At 44.3% G+C, this 14,298-nt stretch overlaps 2 protein-coding genes across 2 annotated transcripts; both read right to left on the bottom strand.

Annotated features, from left to right (window-relative positions):
- Positions 1-1,726: 1,726 nt before the first annotated feature.
- On the bottom strand, positions 1,727-2,718 carry LOC128299774 (trypsin-4-like). The gene is made up of 4 exons (XM_053035851.1): positions 2,667-2,718; positions 2,400-2,586; positions 1,935-2,328; positions 1,727-1,873 (listed from the first exon to the last, which is right to left on the bottom strand). The coding sequence occupies exons 1-4, from the start codon at positions 2,716-2,718 to the stop codon at positions 1,727-1,729; spliced, it is 780 nt and encodes a 259-aa protein (XP_052891811.1).
- Positions 2,719-2,928: 210 nt separating this feature from the next.
- On the bottom strand, positions 2,929-3,803 carry LOC128299764 (trypsin-2-like). Its single transcript, XM_053035839.1, has 3 exons — positions 3,631-3,803; positions 3,144-3,546; positions 2,929-3,075 (listed from the first exon to the last, which is right to left on the bottom strand). Exons 1-3 carry the CDS (start codon positions 3,801-3,803, stop codon positions 2,929-2,931), a joined length of 723 nt encoding a protein of 240 aa, XP_052891799.1.
- Positions 3,804-14,298: the final 10,495 nt, after the last annotated feature.

Raw genomic sequence — 14,298 nt, 5'->3', positions numbered from 1 at the left:
TCATTTGGAAAAGGATTAATTTTTGCACTTTTTCTGGCGTGGTCCGTTTGATGCTGGAAACATTGAATGCACAAACCCCTGATGTCCGATCGGTTGCAGAACATCGATAATGCTGCACAATCGTTCCGGATTCTCCACATACCACGGGGTCGCTTGTTTCGATACCATGTACGCCTTTTCCATCCGATGACCACTCACCCGTACGAGCGTAGAACGAGCCGGTTGTATATGCATTTATAAAATCCCTTTGGGCTGTTTCAAAGCAGTACATATCGATCGTCCTGTCGGATACTCTTGGGAAAGCATGCCGATGTCTTTAAATATTCACTGAACAATTCTGTCTCTCGGGGCGAACCGAACGCTATCGAGCGCACGTACTACCGTTTGGCCTATCTGTTGCAGGAAAATAAAGTATCAAATTCAACTGTTTTCAAAACAACAGAGCTGCTATTTTAGTTTCAGCATAATCGGGGTAGTACAAAAAACATTCACCGGACATCAAATCGATTGTTTGGTACCGCATTCTACCGAACTGCAATCGGAGTTGTTGCACCACTTTTATTGAGAAAACTTCTCAATTAGCACACTGGAACGAGCGTCATTTCGCAGAACCCTCCTCACTAGCGGCAAGAACATTCAGCAAGAAGCATCAGCAAGCAAAACATTACCTAGAACTCTGAGGAAAAAAGACACTCAATTAATAAAAATTACACCACGAATCGTTGCAGCGAATCTTGCTGAAGCACACGGCACCCAAGCCACGGTGTGAAATTAATTAGTAAAATTAGCATCCGTCGTTCCCATCGCCCCCCCCGAAAAAAAAAAACACTCGAAGTTCTGGTGTTTCCACCCTTGCAGGCAGCTTAAGCAACACGGCGTAAACATTGAAGCAAAAGTTGTAATTTTGTAGCCACCTTCGACGCGTCCTGTGCCCGGGGGCAATTTTGTGATTTTGCTTTCTTTGTAAAAATTGTTTCCCCTTGCGCATTTCGGCGTGTGTAACGGCACCCAACGACCGCTTATGGGATTTGCAGGAAGTTACCCAGCCAATTATAGCAAAGTTTGTTGTTCCGAGGGTTTTTTTTTTCTTTCCACTTACATTTAGTGTTGCCATTTGCATTCTTGCTTGATTCCAAATAACGCGGATTTAACTTAATTGTGTGACCGTTAAAGATCGGTAAACGTTTCGTTCGAAAATGTATAAACGTTTGCATACTTTCGGGCGGTTTTTTTTAAATTTCGAACTTCGAAAGGGCGGGAAGGCTAAAGGGCTGCAGATTCATTTTAATTGAATCATTTTACACAAAAAAGAAAATGCATAAATATGAATGTTTTTGACTTACAAAAATTGTGTTATTTTAGTAAAATATTTTAAAAATAGCACAGGTAGTCCAAGTGACAGAGGATCGCTATAATCCGCGAGAGATCCGCGTGTGACGGATTTCCTCGTACGTCCGAGTTCGCGTGTAAAACCATTTATACCTCAATGGACTCTAATCTTTGTTCGTAATATATTAATAATTTCAAATGAATATTTAAAATTACAATAAAATCATTAATATAAAATAAACAAATAAATCAAAATAAAAATGCTATAAACAAACTCAAATCTGTTAAATTTTTTAAGTAAAGAATTTCAAAATCCTCCTAAAAGAGATACCGTATAACTCGGTAACTATCTGTGTTTTCTTTTTTAATTTTATTGGCATTAACAAACATATTTTCACTACACACCCGTATGGTTGCGGATCCATTCACGACCCTCCGCAATGCTGCTGTAGACTCCATATTGGTTTGGTTGTGCACAACCAATTGCCCAGGAAATGACACCCGCTTGAATACCTCGACAGATCAATGGTCCTCCAGAATCTCCCTAACACAGAGAAAAATACTCTTAAGCAATCCTTCTTAAGTCTTACATGCTGCCTACTTACATCACACGCATCTCGCATTCCTTCCCTATAGCCAGCACAAAGCATACGGGTCGTTATCTTGTCGGTAGCTTCGTATGCCTTCTGGCATACCTTCTGGGACACAATCGGCAGTACAACCTGGCGCAACTGTTCTCTCCCGGCCGGACCCTTTGTATAGCCCCAACCCATAGCCGTACAACGTTCCGCCGGTGGAAAGCGTTTCCTTTGTGATGGAAGTTTCACAAACGATCCGCGCCTGAAGCGTTGCTTTAGCTTCAACAGACCATAGTCATAGTCACCGGTGGCGTAGGAAAAAAGCTGATGCTTAATAACACGCTCAACACGGTGCAGCTTTCCACCGCGGTTGTAGAAGGATGAGTTAGCCCGCACCATCACCGTGCCGGCAGTGATCTTGCTGGGTGAGAATATTGAAGATCATGTTGAAAAGATCGGTTTAAACAAAAGCTATCGCAATGGTGCCTTTACTCTACGCAATGGGCCGCCGTTAAGATCCAGCTGTCGCTAATAAGCGTTCCACCGCAAATGTGCTGCTTTAGCCTTGGTGTCCACTTTTGCACGGACACAACGAACGGATAGGCGACAATCGTTGTTTCCGTTCCATTAACGATTCGGAACCTCAATCCCGCTGTGCCATCGACATCACGCACCGCAACTGATGGTAGGAAAAAAAAAAGTTTTGCAAAAAGCAACACTCTATTTTGTGTCTAAACACTGATAACGAAGCTTGATTACCACCGCAGATTAGCGCTCCAATAAAGCTGATTATCGCGGACACTAACCGCATGTTGGTGTGCTATATGTGCCAAACCGTACTGAACCAGGTGCGCCACAAACATTAAGGTGGAAGACCTCATTTCAAAACTGCGACACTTTAATTGAATTTGATTTTAATGTTGTTGTTTTCGCCATTATATTTCGTGAGCGTAAGGTCACATTCCAGCTGCTAATGTTAGCTCGACCACACTGTAGTTTAATGGGGGAAAGTTGTCCACGCCTACACGCCGGTATGTTTGCGTATCCAGTCACGCTGATTTGCGATACTGCTGTACACTCCGTAGCGTTTCGGTTTGGCGCATCCAACGCCCCAAGAAGTGATGCCCACCTGTATGCCACGGCAGATAAGCGGTCCCCCAGAGTCTCCCTTTTCGAGTACAGTGTTTATGTGTTGATATTAGCGAATCATTTAAATTCTTTCAAATTCTAACGTACCTCGCACGCATCCTGTCCACCTCCAGCATATCCAGCGCACAGCATCCGCCTGGTGATTGTATCTATTTCGGCGTATCCTTCGGAGCAATCCTGCCGTGCAACGATCGGTACCTTCACCATACGGAGCTGCTCCCGATCGCCGGTATTCTTCGTCAAACCCCAGCCAATAATGGTGCAGAGTTCGCCCGGATAAAAGCGCCTCTTTGACGCCACCATGTGAACCGGGACGGCACGCTCAAATTTTGCTGCCAGCTTTATCAAACCAAAATCATAATCAATTCCTCGCGTACCGTAAGCTATGCGCTCATGCAGCACCGTACGCTCGATCTTCAGAAAGATACCGCCCGATGCGTGAAACGAGGACTCCACTCGCACAATTCCCCCACGGGAAAATTCGTCGTCACTGTCACAGCCAAGTCAAAGATGGATTTGTGAGCCCTCTTGAGACATCGGCACCATTCGGTCTCCCAATTACTACGCTACTTACTCCACGCAATGGCCCGCAGTCAGTATCCACTGTTCGCTGATGAATGATCCACCACAGATGTGAGTTTTGGCGTCCTGCGACCAGCGCTGAACCGACACCATAAACGGATAATCGTTTATGATCGCGGTGCTTCCATTGACGATACGGTACGACGACCCGTTCCGGTCGCACATCACGAAACCTGCAATTAATTGGTGAAGATTGGTTTCTACAGTTTAGCCGCGCACGAACTATGATGGATCACTGGTCAATGTTTGCTTGCCCAGCATTTGTGCCACCATCAATCCCAACCGGACCGGCTTCATCGCGAACGGTGTCCGATTTTTTTGCGCACTAAGAAGGCTATGTGCTTCACGCTTGGTCTGAAGTTCATCCACCACCCGTGGCATTTGAATGGAAGAGCTTTATTGTTCCCTGTGCCGTATATAACAATTTGTTGAAATGATTGGCGGCAGTAAAACACATTAGTGGCACAAATAAAACACAACTCGTATATCAGTTTATTTTGATATGTGGGGCGGTTAGCACGTGGACTTCAATCAAGCAAAAAAACCTCAACTGCCTGACAGTTGATGATATAATGCAATTCTATCGTAGTAGCCTAAGATAGATTTTCTTTTGACATTTGCTGCATTTTCAGGTTTTTTGGAAGAACTTCAACTATCGCCGAAAATGGCCCCGACGTGTTCCGAATTGCTGGAGGAAGCTTTTGGGACTCCCGCTCCGGGAGACTTGAAATTTACACCTCTGCAACAATTACTCAAGGCAATATTGGGTAAGCTCAACCTTGCAGATGTACCGGTTGATCAGGTTCAGAGTGGCTCATGCCAGTCGCAAACATCTTCGGTACAGACAGAGCCTGCTCCAGTGCTGGAAACAACAGAGCCTCCATCTGACGAAAAACGCATATCGCTGCAAGAGCACAGGAGTTCTCCAGATCTCGCGGTACGTTTTGAAGACACCGAAACCTATCAAGAATTGATGGCAAACATGACAAAATTACAAAACATTGTTGAAGGATTGCAAGGTCATTTGGACGAACAGAGCAAAATAAACAAAGCCATCCTGCCGACTGCCGAGCAGCTGGACCATTTTAGTCGCAGCAGAACCTCATCTTTGCAATCGACGGCAAACACTCCGCTCGATTACCTTTCATTAGCGGGCCGGCTGGACAAGATTGATGAGTCGATTGGCAAGCTCACGTCGATGGCGAACGACACGGTGTTGGAGTACTCGCGGCTGGAGAAGTCGGTCCAGCCCTATCTCGGTGGTGGTGAGCTGACCATTATGCGTGCCCAGCTGGATAACGTGAATCAGCTTTTGAAGGCACACTTCCCTGGCTTCCGTGCGCACTGTAGCACCGTAAGCATACTTCAGACATCCAAACACTTCAGCATGGATGGTACCGTTCCGATCGACTTTTATCGACATCCCGTCCCAAGCACGGTCAAGTCGCTTGTACCACGGCGCAGTACGATAAAGCACCAACCGGAACCCGATCTGGAGAAAGAGCTGGACACAATCCGGAGTGTGCTGACGAGTGTTATTGCGCTCTTACCACTACCGGAGCATGAATCGGCCCCCGAAGATTCGCCCCAATCTTCGTCCGCTTCACTGGAACTGACCGCGGACACTATTCGGGCGATATGGCCGCGAGAGTTTGAGGAATTGCTACGGTCTTGCCATGAACGCATTGAAGCCCTCGAAAAGAGCTTAGAACAGCAGGGAAAACAGTCCGATAGTATCGTAGGCAAATGTGATAAGTTCGCCCAAGATATTGAAGAATTGGAAGGGACGCTAGCCAGTTTCCGTGAAACAATTGTAGCCGAGGTGCAAACGTTGAAGTTGGAATTTAAAAACAATTTGTCCTTACTTGTAGAGCGCATAACTGGGGAGCAGCTGGAAATGGAAACACATCTAGATCTGCTTGATCAGCAAATGGAGGATCGTGTCGAGTATAAACACTTCCACACGCGCCTATCGAAGGAACAGTTTGCCAAAACGAACGAACGGCTGGAAACTCACATCAACGCACAGGTGGATCACTTCTCAGCAGTGGTAGAATGTTTGGAAAATCGATTGAAAAAGGTCAACACAGATATGGAGACAAAGCTGAACGTCAGCAAGCTGGAACGGTTGGAAGTGCAACTGCGCAATCGGTTCAATTTCTTGCACCTGCTAATCGAAAACATTCTAAAGAAGCTACGCAAAAACACCGAAGCAGCGGGTTCAAAGGTTTCGCTTGGACCAACGCCTTTACGCTGCGTGTCGTGCAATCACGAGACTACGATGCGTAAAGTACAGGACCTGGTTCCGACCGGGATAGCGCTGCGTAAATATGCACAGAAGCAACAGCAGGAACGCCGCAAACATCTGAGTAAGCTTGCAACACAAATTGCGCCTGGTAGGGCTGCAACCAGCAGCACAGCTCCTCAGAGCAACCAAAAACAAGGATCAACCACTAAAGCCAACATGGTGCAACCGGAGGAGATGCTAGCGTATGTCGTACACATTTAGTGTTTGTTTCGTTAGTTGGACTTTACATACAAAATTTCAAAATGGCTTACCAAAAAACCCTTATTCATGTATCTTTAATATGATGGAATTATTGTTTTTCACTTACCATTGTTTGCTGTCGACTTTTAATTCGTTTGTTGTCAACATTTCAATGAAGTAAACATAATTAAAAACCGGATGCTTTGTGGCGTACATAAATGACCAAAAAAGTGGGATTTAAATTATTTAAGCAAACAGTTGAATTTCTCCCTCTTTAATTGCGTACATTTGTAGCTAATTATTTGCGTAATGGAGGTATGTCCATCATCATGTCTATGTCATGTCTGGTTTACTTTTCGTTTCACACCTATGGCAGCAACAATAGCAGAAGAAGTGCGTCGTTTCGTTGTTTCTTGGGCTCTGCGTACTCTTATTTGATGTTTTCGACATGCCAGATCATTCAACTCTAAAGTAGTCAAATATATGCACCTTTTTTTGGGTAAAAACCTAACCTCTCTGCCCTCATATTGCACAATCAAACGTCTCCGTTGCACTATTACATCGGTGAACCAAATCCACCCCTTAAATCTATGCCGTGGAATGCACACGCAGACGATTCCGGTTTAGGTTTCGTGTTGCCCAACAATTCGGCCTGCGTTATCTGGCCGTTTCCACTCGCGTGATTGTCACATTTGGAATTATGCAACTGCATGGTCTCAGATGCATTTGCTTTGTTTTGCTACTACTCCCTCCCTCTCTTAAAGCTTAAAACTCGTTTTGCGCCCTTAGAGTTATGCCCGCGTTAAAAGTGGAGTTCGTATACTGCTAGAGATGATTCCAGCGAACTGCGAGTCGCTTTGTTTGCTGTAACATTTCTGTAGAATTCCATCATGGTAAGGGCTTTTAAAGCTCCATATTGGTAGAAGATTAAATGGAGTGAGATATCTACAAACAGAATATTCTTTTGTAGCATATTATTCACTCCACGTGCGAGAAAATGTCACCGGCTCACACACAGTGGTATGATGAAACCATATTTGCTTGGTCCCATGGTCAACATCTTCGGTCCCAATTGCACAATAGCCCAGTAATGGTCACTGTGGCACTCGGTAAATAATTACTTCAGGACTTTATTTACCCGCCAACTTCATTCATCTGGCCGCGGCTTCATCTTGACACACACAAAGCTGTGACACACCGCTCGACTAGGACCTTGAATCATTGTTGTTGATCCCATCCCCAACGGCATACCGTGACGCAGCGCTAGCGACGCGATCGCACGCGGGAGACAGTGATCGAACCGTGGCCCAAAAACGACAACATCTCGTCCCCACCCGAAAACCATCCGTCCAGCGGCTAGGGAGGTGACCTCAAGATTGGGCCCCTGTTCGAGGTGAACGTCTCGTTCCGCGCAAGAACCGGCTTTCCAGCCTGTTTCAGCGTGCTGCGGTGCGCGAGAGCACTTCATTCAGGGCCGTTGGACTCTGTTGAGGCGCACGAAACCGTTACCGTGGCGGGGGGCATTCGGCCGTATTGGCCGGTTGCAGTTGCTGCATTTTTCCACCACCACCACCAACGGGCGGCGGGAAACAACCGTTGGGAAATGGGCAGCTTTGCACAACCAGTCCAAAAGAACCGCAGTGTTGCGCTGAGTGAGAGAACACTTGCGCACCATGGGCTCGGCGGCAGATTGATGAATTTTTGCGATCTTTGTAGATTTGTTTCGAATAAGCACAGAAACTACAACAAGAAACTCCATCAGAAGTCGCTCTGTTGTTATGGACAAATAAGAGGATCGAATTTCAGGAGTTTTTTCAAATTTTAAACAGTTGATGACAGTTGTTTTCGTTTCGGCAGTAGCTTTTAGTTGTCAAATATGCTATAATAACTGTTTTATTTACTCTCACTATCTGCTTCTCATGAATTCATATGTGTTGTTATTACTTTTATGTTTATGCATTATGTAAGACTGTTTGTTGAAGTTTTGTTAAAGTTGTTTTAATCTTTTGCATTTTGTTACAAATTGTTTGATGACTTTTTCGTTTTGTTATATGTTTTTTTTTATAGCAATTTAGCCATAAATCTCATTACTTCGCTAATGTGACGAATTAACTGCGGTAATGAGCTTCCTGCAGTAGATTACCTAATTTCGACTCGTCATTTTGACCAGTCCCCTATCCCACCGTAACGACCTGACACTATCCGCGTGGAAGAGTGGTCGGATTTGCGCAATTTGCTCGTGGGCGATGTGGGCTTCCGAAACGCGATTGCCCTGCTTTACTGTGAAGTTGTACAAACCGGCGAGAAGTAACACAAAAGAACCTGGAAGGGTAGATCACCACCACCACCACAAACGATGCTAACAGAAATAACCACAAGATCGCTTTATTTAGCACCCTTTTGCGATGAAGTTCCGACCTGGAGAGCCCTCCGCAGCTCGAAACCGCAATTGCCGAAATCATCGAGATCACCGTCAACATTATCCTCAAATATGAAGGCACAAAGCTAACGCACGCGATCACCGGTGGCAGTGAAAGTGAAAGCACCTTGAACATGTTAATCGTAACATTTTCGGGTGAAAACATTGCAAGTCAAGCGCGGCCAGAGCACTCCACGATGGGGTGTTGAATAATTTCGAAACGAAAAACATTGAAACAAACACGCGCCCCGAAAGCAGATGCGCGAGATCTTCACCAGATGGCGTTGTTGGTTTTTTTTTGGTTCGTTTGCCTTGTTTTTGGAGACTATCAAAAGTCTATCAAGCGTTATTAGGGGGTACTTTTTTGTCTGTTGGCAGTGGCATTTTCTTCACGAGAGTTAACCAGCCGGTGCAAAACACAAAAAACCAAAAAGGAGGGACTTCATAGCCGAAGCTATTTTGCCTTTAAAATTGTATGAAAGCTCACACGATTGTGGCATGGTGATGCCGACTACCCCATCCATTTGGAGTTGGATGCGACGGTGTGCTGAAATGGAACTCCTCTTGGTTTTGCGTTATAAAGAACTAATAAGCGCGAAACGAGATGAAACAACGCGGCCCGGGGGGGGAGTGGAACACCGAGTGAAACGGAACGCGAACTGAGCGAGCGAAGAGCAACAGCAAGAGCGTGATCCGACGCAAACCTGGCTGCATTTAGCCGTGCGCTCAGCGAGGTGTAACGCACATGGTGGGGAGTAGCCACCCAGCAGACCGAGCGAATCGTTGGTTCGCGAGCATGATCTATGCCACCGTGGGCACACACCGTCGCAGTGAACGGATCGTTTCGGTGAGCTTAGGTTTTTGTCGGGTCGGGAAGACGGTCGAAATTTTGCGCTGGTGCCTGCTGCTGGACACCCAACGATGCAGCTGCTGAAAAGGAAAAGGGCCGATCCCAGCTTCGTCATCAGCATCGAGAGCGGTGTCGAGGAGGTGCGGGATGTGAAGGTAACCTGTTGTGCATTTATAAGCAGTTCGTGACCGGATCTTTCAGCCGGGCTGTTCTAAGCTGTAGCATGATTAATGATCATACGCATCTTTGCCCTTCTCCCCCAAAACGGTTGTCCGGCGCAGGTACACGAGGAGTGCGACTATTTGGTGGATGTGCTCACCGGCAAGCGTTCGGTGTCGCCCGATTTCTGCTGCAAGATGCTGTACATGATCTTCTGCACCTGCTTCACGAACGAGTCCAACCAGCGGAAGGCTGTACCGGGCCGATCTGCGGTTACCGCGCGACCCCTAACCTATCAAACCATCTAAAGGGGGTGGCTTTCCCTACTACTGTGCGCCGCCCCTGCTGGCCAAGAAGAATTAATTAGTGCTCGCGTTTTTTGTGTGTGTACCAAAAAAAAAACAAAACTACTGATCTTCATATCTAAGCCGTCATATGGATCGCTGTCTTCAATGCTATATTGAGGCCATCCTTCCACCCAACGAGTGTGTGTGTGTTTGTGTGAATGTGAGAATGTTTCCTATGTGTGTGTGAGTGAGGATGTTGAAGCGTGAAAATCACCTTTCCAAGAGCGAATCATTTTCCTACCCTTGACGACGTTCGGTTTGGTTTTATGCAAACTCATGTTTCGTCGATCTGTAAGTTAGTTTGCGCGTTACGCGATGGCGGAGCTGGGGCGACCTCAGCTATTCAGTGCAATGTTTCATAATGTCGCAACCCCGGTCACGTTGCCCGGTTCCAGTCCGTTATTACTTGAAATATAATGATGTACAAGATTAAAAACTGATTCGTTTTGCGTTGTGTGATCTTTCCTCCCCTTAATGGTGACCCGAAGTGTGTGTGTGTCGCCGTAACGCTAACGGTCTATTTCGTGGCGCATCTTCCCAAAACAGCACGAGCAGAATCTGTGTGGCGCATCGAGGAGTGCTGTGTTCGGCGAAAACTCCAATCGTTGTGCGAAAACCAGTCGCCAAAATGCGAGAGCTAATTTATGCACCGGATCTCCTTATTTTGGCAAACCAGTTTACCAGCGTTCAATATCAAAGCGTAACGCTCGGATTGAACTTGACTTCTCGGGTCAGTTGCGGTTTTTGTTTTTTTTTTTGGTTTTGTTTGGGCTTAACCGATTAGCTTGTGTCGCACCAAACGAAAGCAAACCGAGCAACAACTGTCCGTGGCATCGTTGTGTGAAGGATTTTTGGGTAACGCTCACCGGAGCTGTAAGCGATACCGCTTATTAGCGGAAAGTTCCTTGCGTACCGCATTCGCCGGGTTGTGGTGTGATTGTTATTCACACCCCAAACCCCTAATTTTGCGCAACCATGATGAAGGTAATGCCGTATTCTATGTTATCGTCTATGGTTTTTGTTGATTGATAGAACAAGATTTGTTTTTTTTTTCTTCCATAATCGGCATCAATTTAGGCGTTGGTGTATCGACTGGTGTGGCGCATTCGTGCTTTCTTTGGCACATGTGTTTGTGTGTGGATACCAGACAGAGCTTGGATTATCTGAGCAGGTGGTTCTTGTGGCAAGTAAGCGACGTCAGTAATAGACGGAATATCCGGTGCTAAATCACTGTTTAATGTTCCTAGGCGTGTTTGTTGCAGCAGATTTAAAATTATAAACCTGTTTCAGAATTTATCTAGACAGAGCTTTCTTTTGATTCTGCTAGACATTTCGGGCATGATCAGTCTGTTAGAAGACGTTTGGGTAGCTCCCCCTGGATGGCTTAGCGGTTGGGTTGAGATTTATAAGTAAGCGCCTAAAGGTATGCAATGTGTTCACGTTGTCATCCGAATAGTTTGGGATCGTGAGAACTTAAGAATTTTGGATCATTCTTTTGCGAATATTCAAGTTGGCATCTGGCCTCTGAGGTGATCGTGATAGATCTAGAGGCTGCTCCACTTTAAAACAGTGCTCGTATGCCAAATATCTCAGTTTTGCGGAGTGAATTAAAGTGTCACAGGCTTTTAGTGTCAAAGCTGTTAGAATAAAGTAGAACTGCGAGGCTACTGAGATACCTAAAGGTTGTTTAACACTTATCAAATGAATGTTTAACTTTCATCCGGCACTTTTTATCTGTACATCAAGCTGGTAGTGATCGACCTTAACAATCCTTCGATGGCTTCAAACTGATACTCCTAGGTGGAAAGTTTTCCTTCACGTGCTAGAGTTACTGTTCCTGGAAAAGGTTTACATTAAGAACAATCTTCCGAACGTGTCGATTAAGGATTATTGTTGTGCATTATTCCGGAGAATCAACATTATCATTAATCCTTCTTCCATTCACTCTTTCGCATTGATTAATCTTTCCCCTCCGTCCGTCACTTTACGCTGGGATGTGAACCTTTGTTGTGCATTTCTATGGGCGGACAATTTAAAATATATAACAACAACACATAACGAATTAGGCTCATTACAATCTCGTTACGGTAGTATGTGCGTAACCTCACGCATCGATGAGATGCTTTCGTTGAGTACATCAGTATCGACGGAGGCACTGCAGCATTGGTTGGAAACCGAACATTATGGCATGGCTTTATCGACAAGGGTAAGATATAACGCATTGCACAGCCATTGTGGGTAAAATGTTTACCTTTGTTTACATAGCTTTCCTTTACTTGCAGTGCGAAAGTCCTACTTTTCGTCTTACACTATCATCAACTAATCCAGGGTTTAAATTGTCGGTGCAGCACTACTACGTGCCTGATGCGTAACGTTGATCTCCACGAAGACTACGCGTCCACATTCTCCTGTCTCAGCGACACAACTAGTGAATTGTCGGCCATGTTCGTGAAGGGCGTTGTGTTCGATCTCACAACGCTACCCAATCTGCGCCACTTCGCGCTGGATGTCTCCCAGCTGGACAGCGTAATTGTAAGCCTGACGGCAAACAAATCCTCCGTTAGCGTCACGGCAACACCACTGCGAACAATTATCTTTCACAACAGCCACAATCTGGTGGATGTTCGCATGGACAGCACCCTTTTGGCGACCATACCGGACACACTGTTCGTGCAGGAATTATTGAAAGTCCTGTTCATCACAAACTCACTGCTTACCGTGGTTAGCGACGAGCTGTTTGAGAATTTGCCCAACCTGGAATTCCTGAACCTGAGCTTCAACATGATACATGCCGTACATATTCCAGCCACGTGCTGTAAGCGTTTAGTCATGCTCGATCTGGACCAAAACATGTTGGCAGACTTCAACTTTGGTTTGGTGTCGCACATGAATTGTCTCGAGAATTTGACGCTTGGCAAAAACCGTTTGATGAAGATCGAGAATAATGAAGCAAATGGAAAGTTTCAAAATTTATCGCTGCACTGCACGACAGTTACCCATAACCTGACGACAATGCAAGACGATCAAGACACTGCGCCAGATATTCGTTTTGCGAGTTTACAAACTATCATTCTCGAAAGCAACCGGTTGCGAGAGGTAAATCTTTCCATGTTTGGCAATATGCCAAAATTAACCAATCTGCTGATCGGCAAAAATCTACTGTCCAATATAACAATGCCCGCAGGTCCGACTGCAATGCGATTGAAACGGCTCGATTTAAGCTTTAATCAACTCGCAAACGTTGACCTGTCAGGATTTTTCTTTGCGAAAACGATTGATATAACGGGCAATGAGTGAGAAATTATTGTATATTATGCATAAATATAGAATAAATGGTACTTTAATCTCATGATAACGTAGCACGTTAGCTATTTTATGAATCCTTACTATAAATTCGTTCCACTCAGGTCATTGCCACTAGAGATGAGAATAATCACTGTTTTCAAGGATTCAAGGGTTTGAATCAGAGTCAAAGAGTGGGTTTAAAGATTTGAAACTCACTCTTTTAAGATTCATTAAAAGTATTACACTGCATTAATGTTTTTACCACTCTTTTGTACCTATACTCACTCTCACTCTCTGTGCCGACTAGAAACTCACACAGGAGTGAGTATAACTGTTTTACCACTCTTCGGATTATAATCACTCTGCGAGAGTGAGTAAAAGAGTATTATCACTCTTTTGAGATTGTAAACACTGATGATGAGTGAGCAAACGTGTTTTGTCACTCTCTTTGGATTTTAAAGCCCGCCAGGGGATTTCGGATTAGTGAGAGTGAGTAAAATGTGTTGTTTCTCTTGTTGGATTGTAAACAATGAGTAAAATAGGAAGAGTGTAAAAGAGAGTGACAGTGTTTTATTATACGTTTTGGATAGGAGTGAGTAAATGGAGTGAGTGATGAATAGGAGTGAGTAAATGTGTTTTATCACTCCTTTTGTATTCAAATAATTCAGTAGGTGTGATTATATATTAAAAATTTGAAAATAATTAATTAATAATTAATTAACAATTAATGAATTAAAAATTATTTGATGGATGTTATAAACGAATTATTTTCCATGAATAAATGGTGTTATTATGAAAAAATATGATTATTAAACTCTTTTTATTTAAAATGGTTTATTATAAAGAAAGTAAAATGGTAAAAAGTTAAAATGGTATATTGTAAAACAATAGGATGCAATCGGTCATTTATGGGCACCGAGAAATAGCAAAATTTTTTTAATAAAGATAAAGATAATTTAATAAAGATAAAGATAAAGAGATAAAGAATAATTAATCACACCTACAGAATTATTTGAATCCAAAAGGAGTGATAAAACACTTTTACTCACTCCTATTCATCGATTTCATTCCAAAACGTATAATAAAACACTGTCACTCTCTTTTACACTCTT

This window comes from Anopheles moucheti, chromosome 2, assembly GCF_943734755.1.
Source record: "Anopheles moucheti chromosome 2, idAnoMoucSN_F20_07, whole genome shotgun sequence".
Lineage (NCBI taxonomy): Eukaryota > Metazoa > Arthropoda > Insecta > Diptera > Culicidae > Anopheles > Anopheles moucheti.
This window is presented reverse-complemented; position numbering and strand designations above follow the sequence as displayed.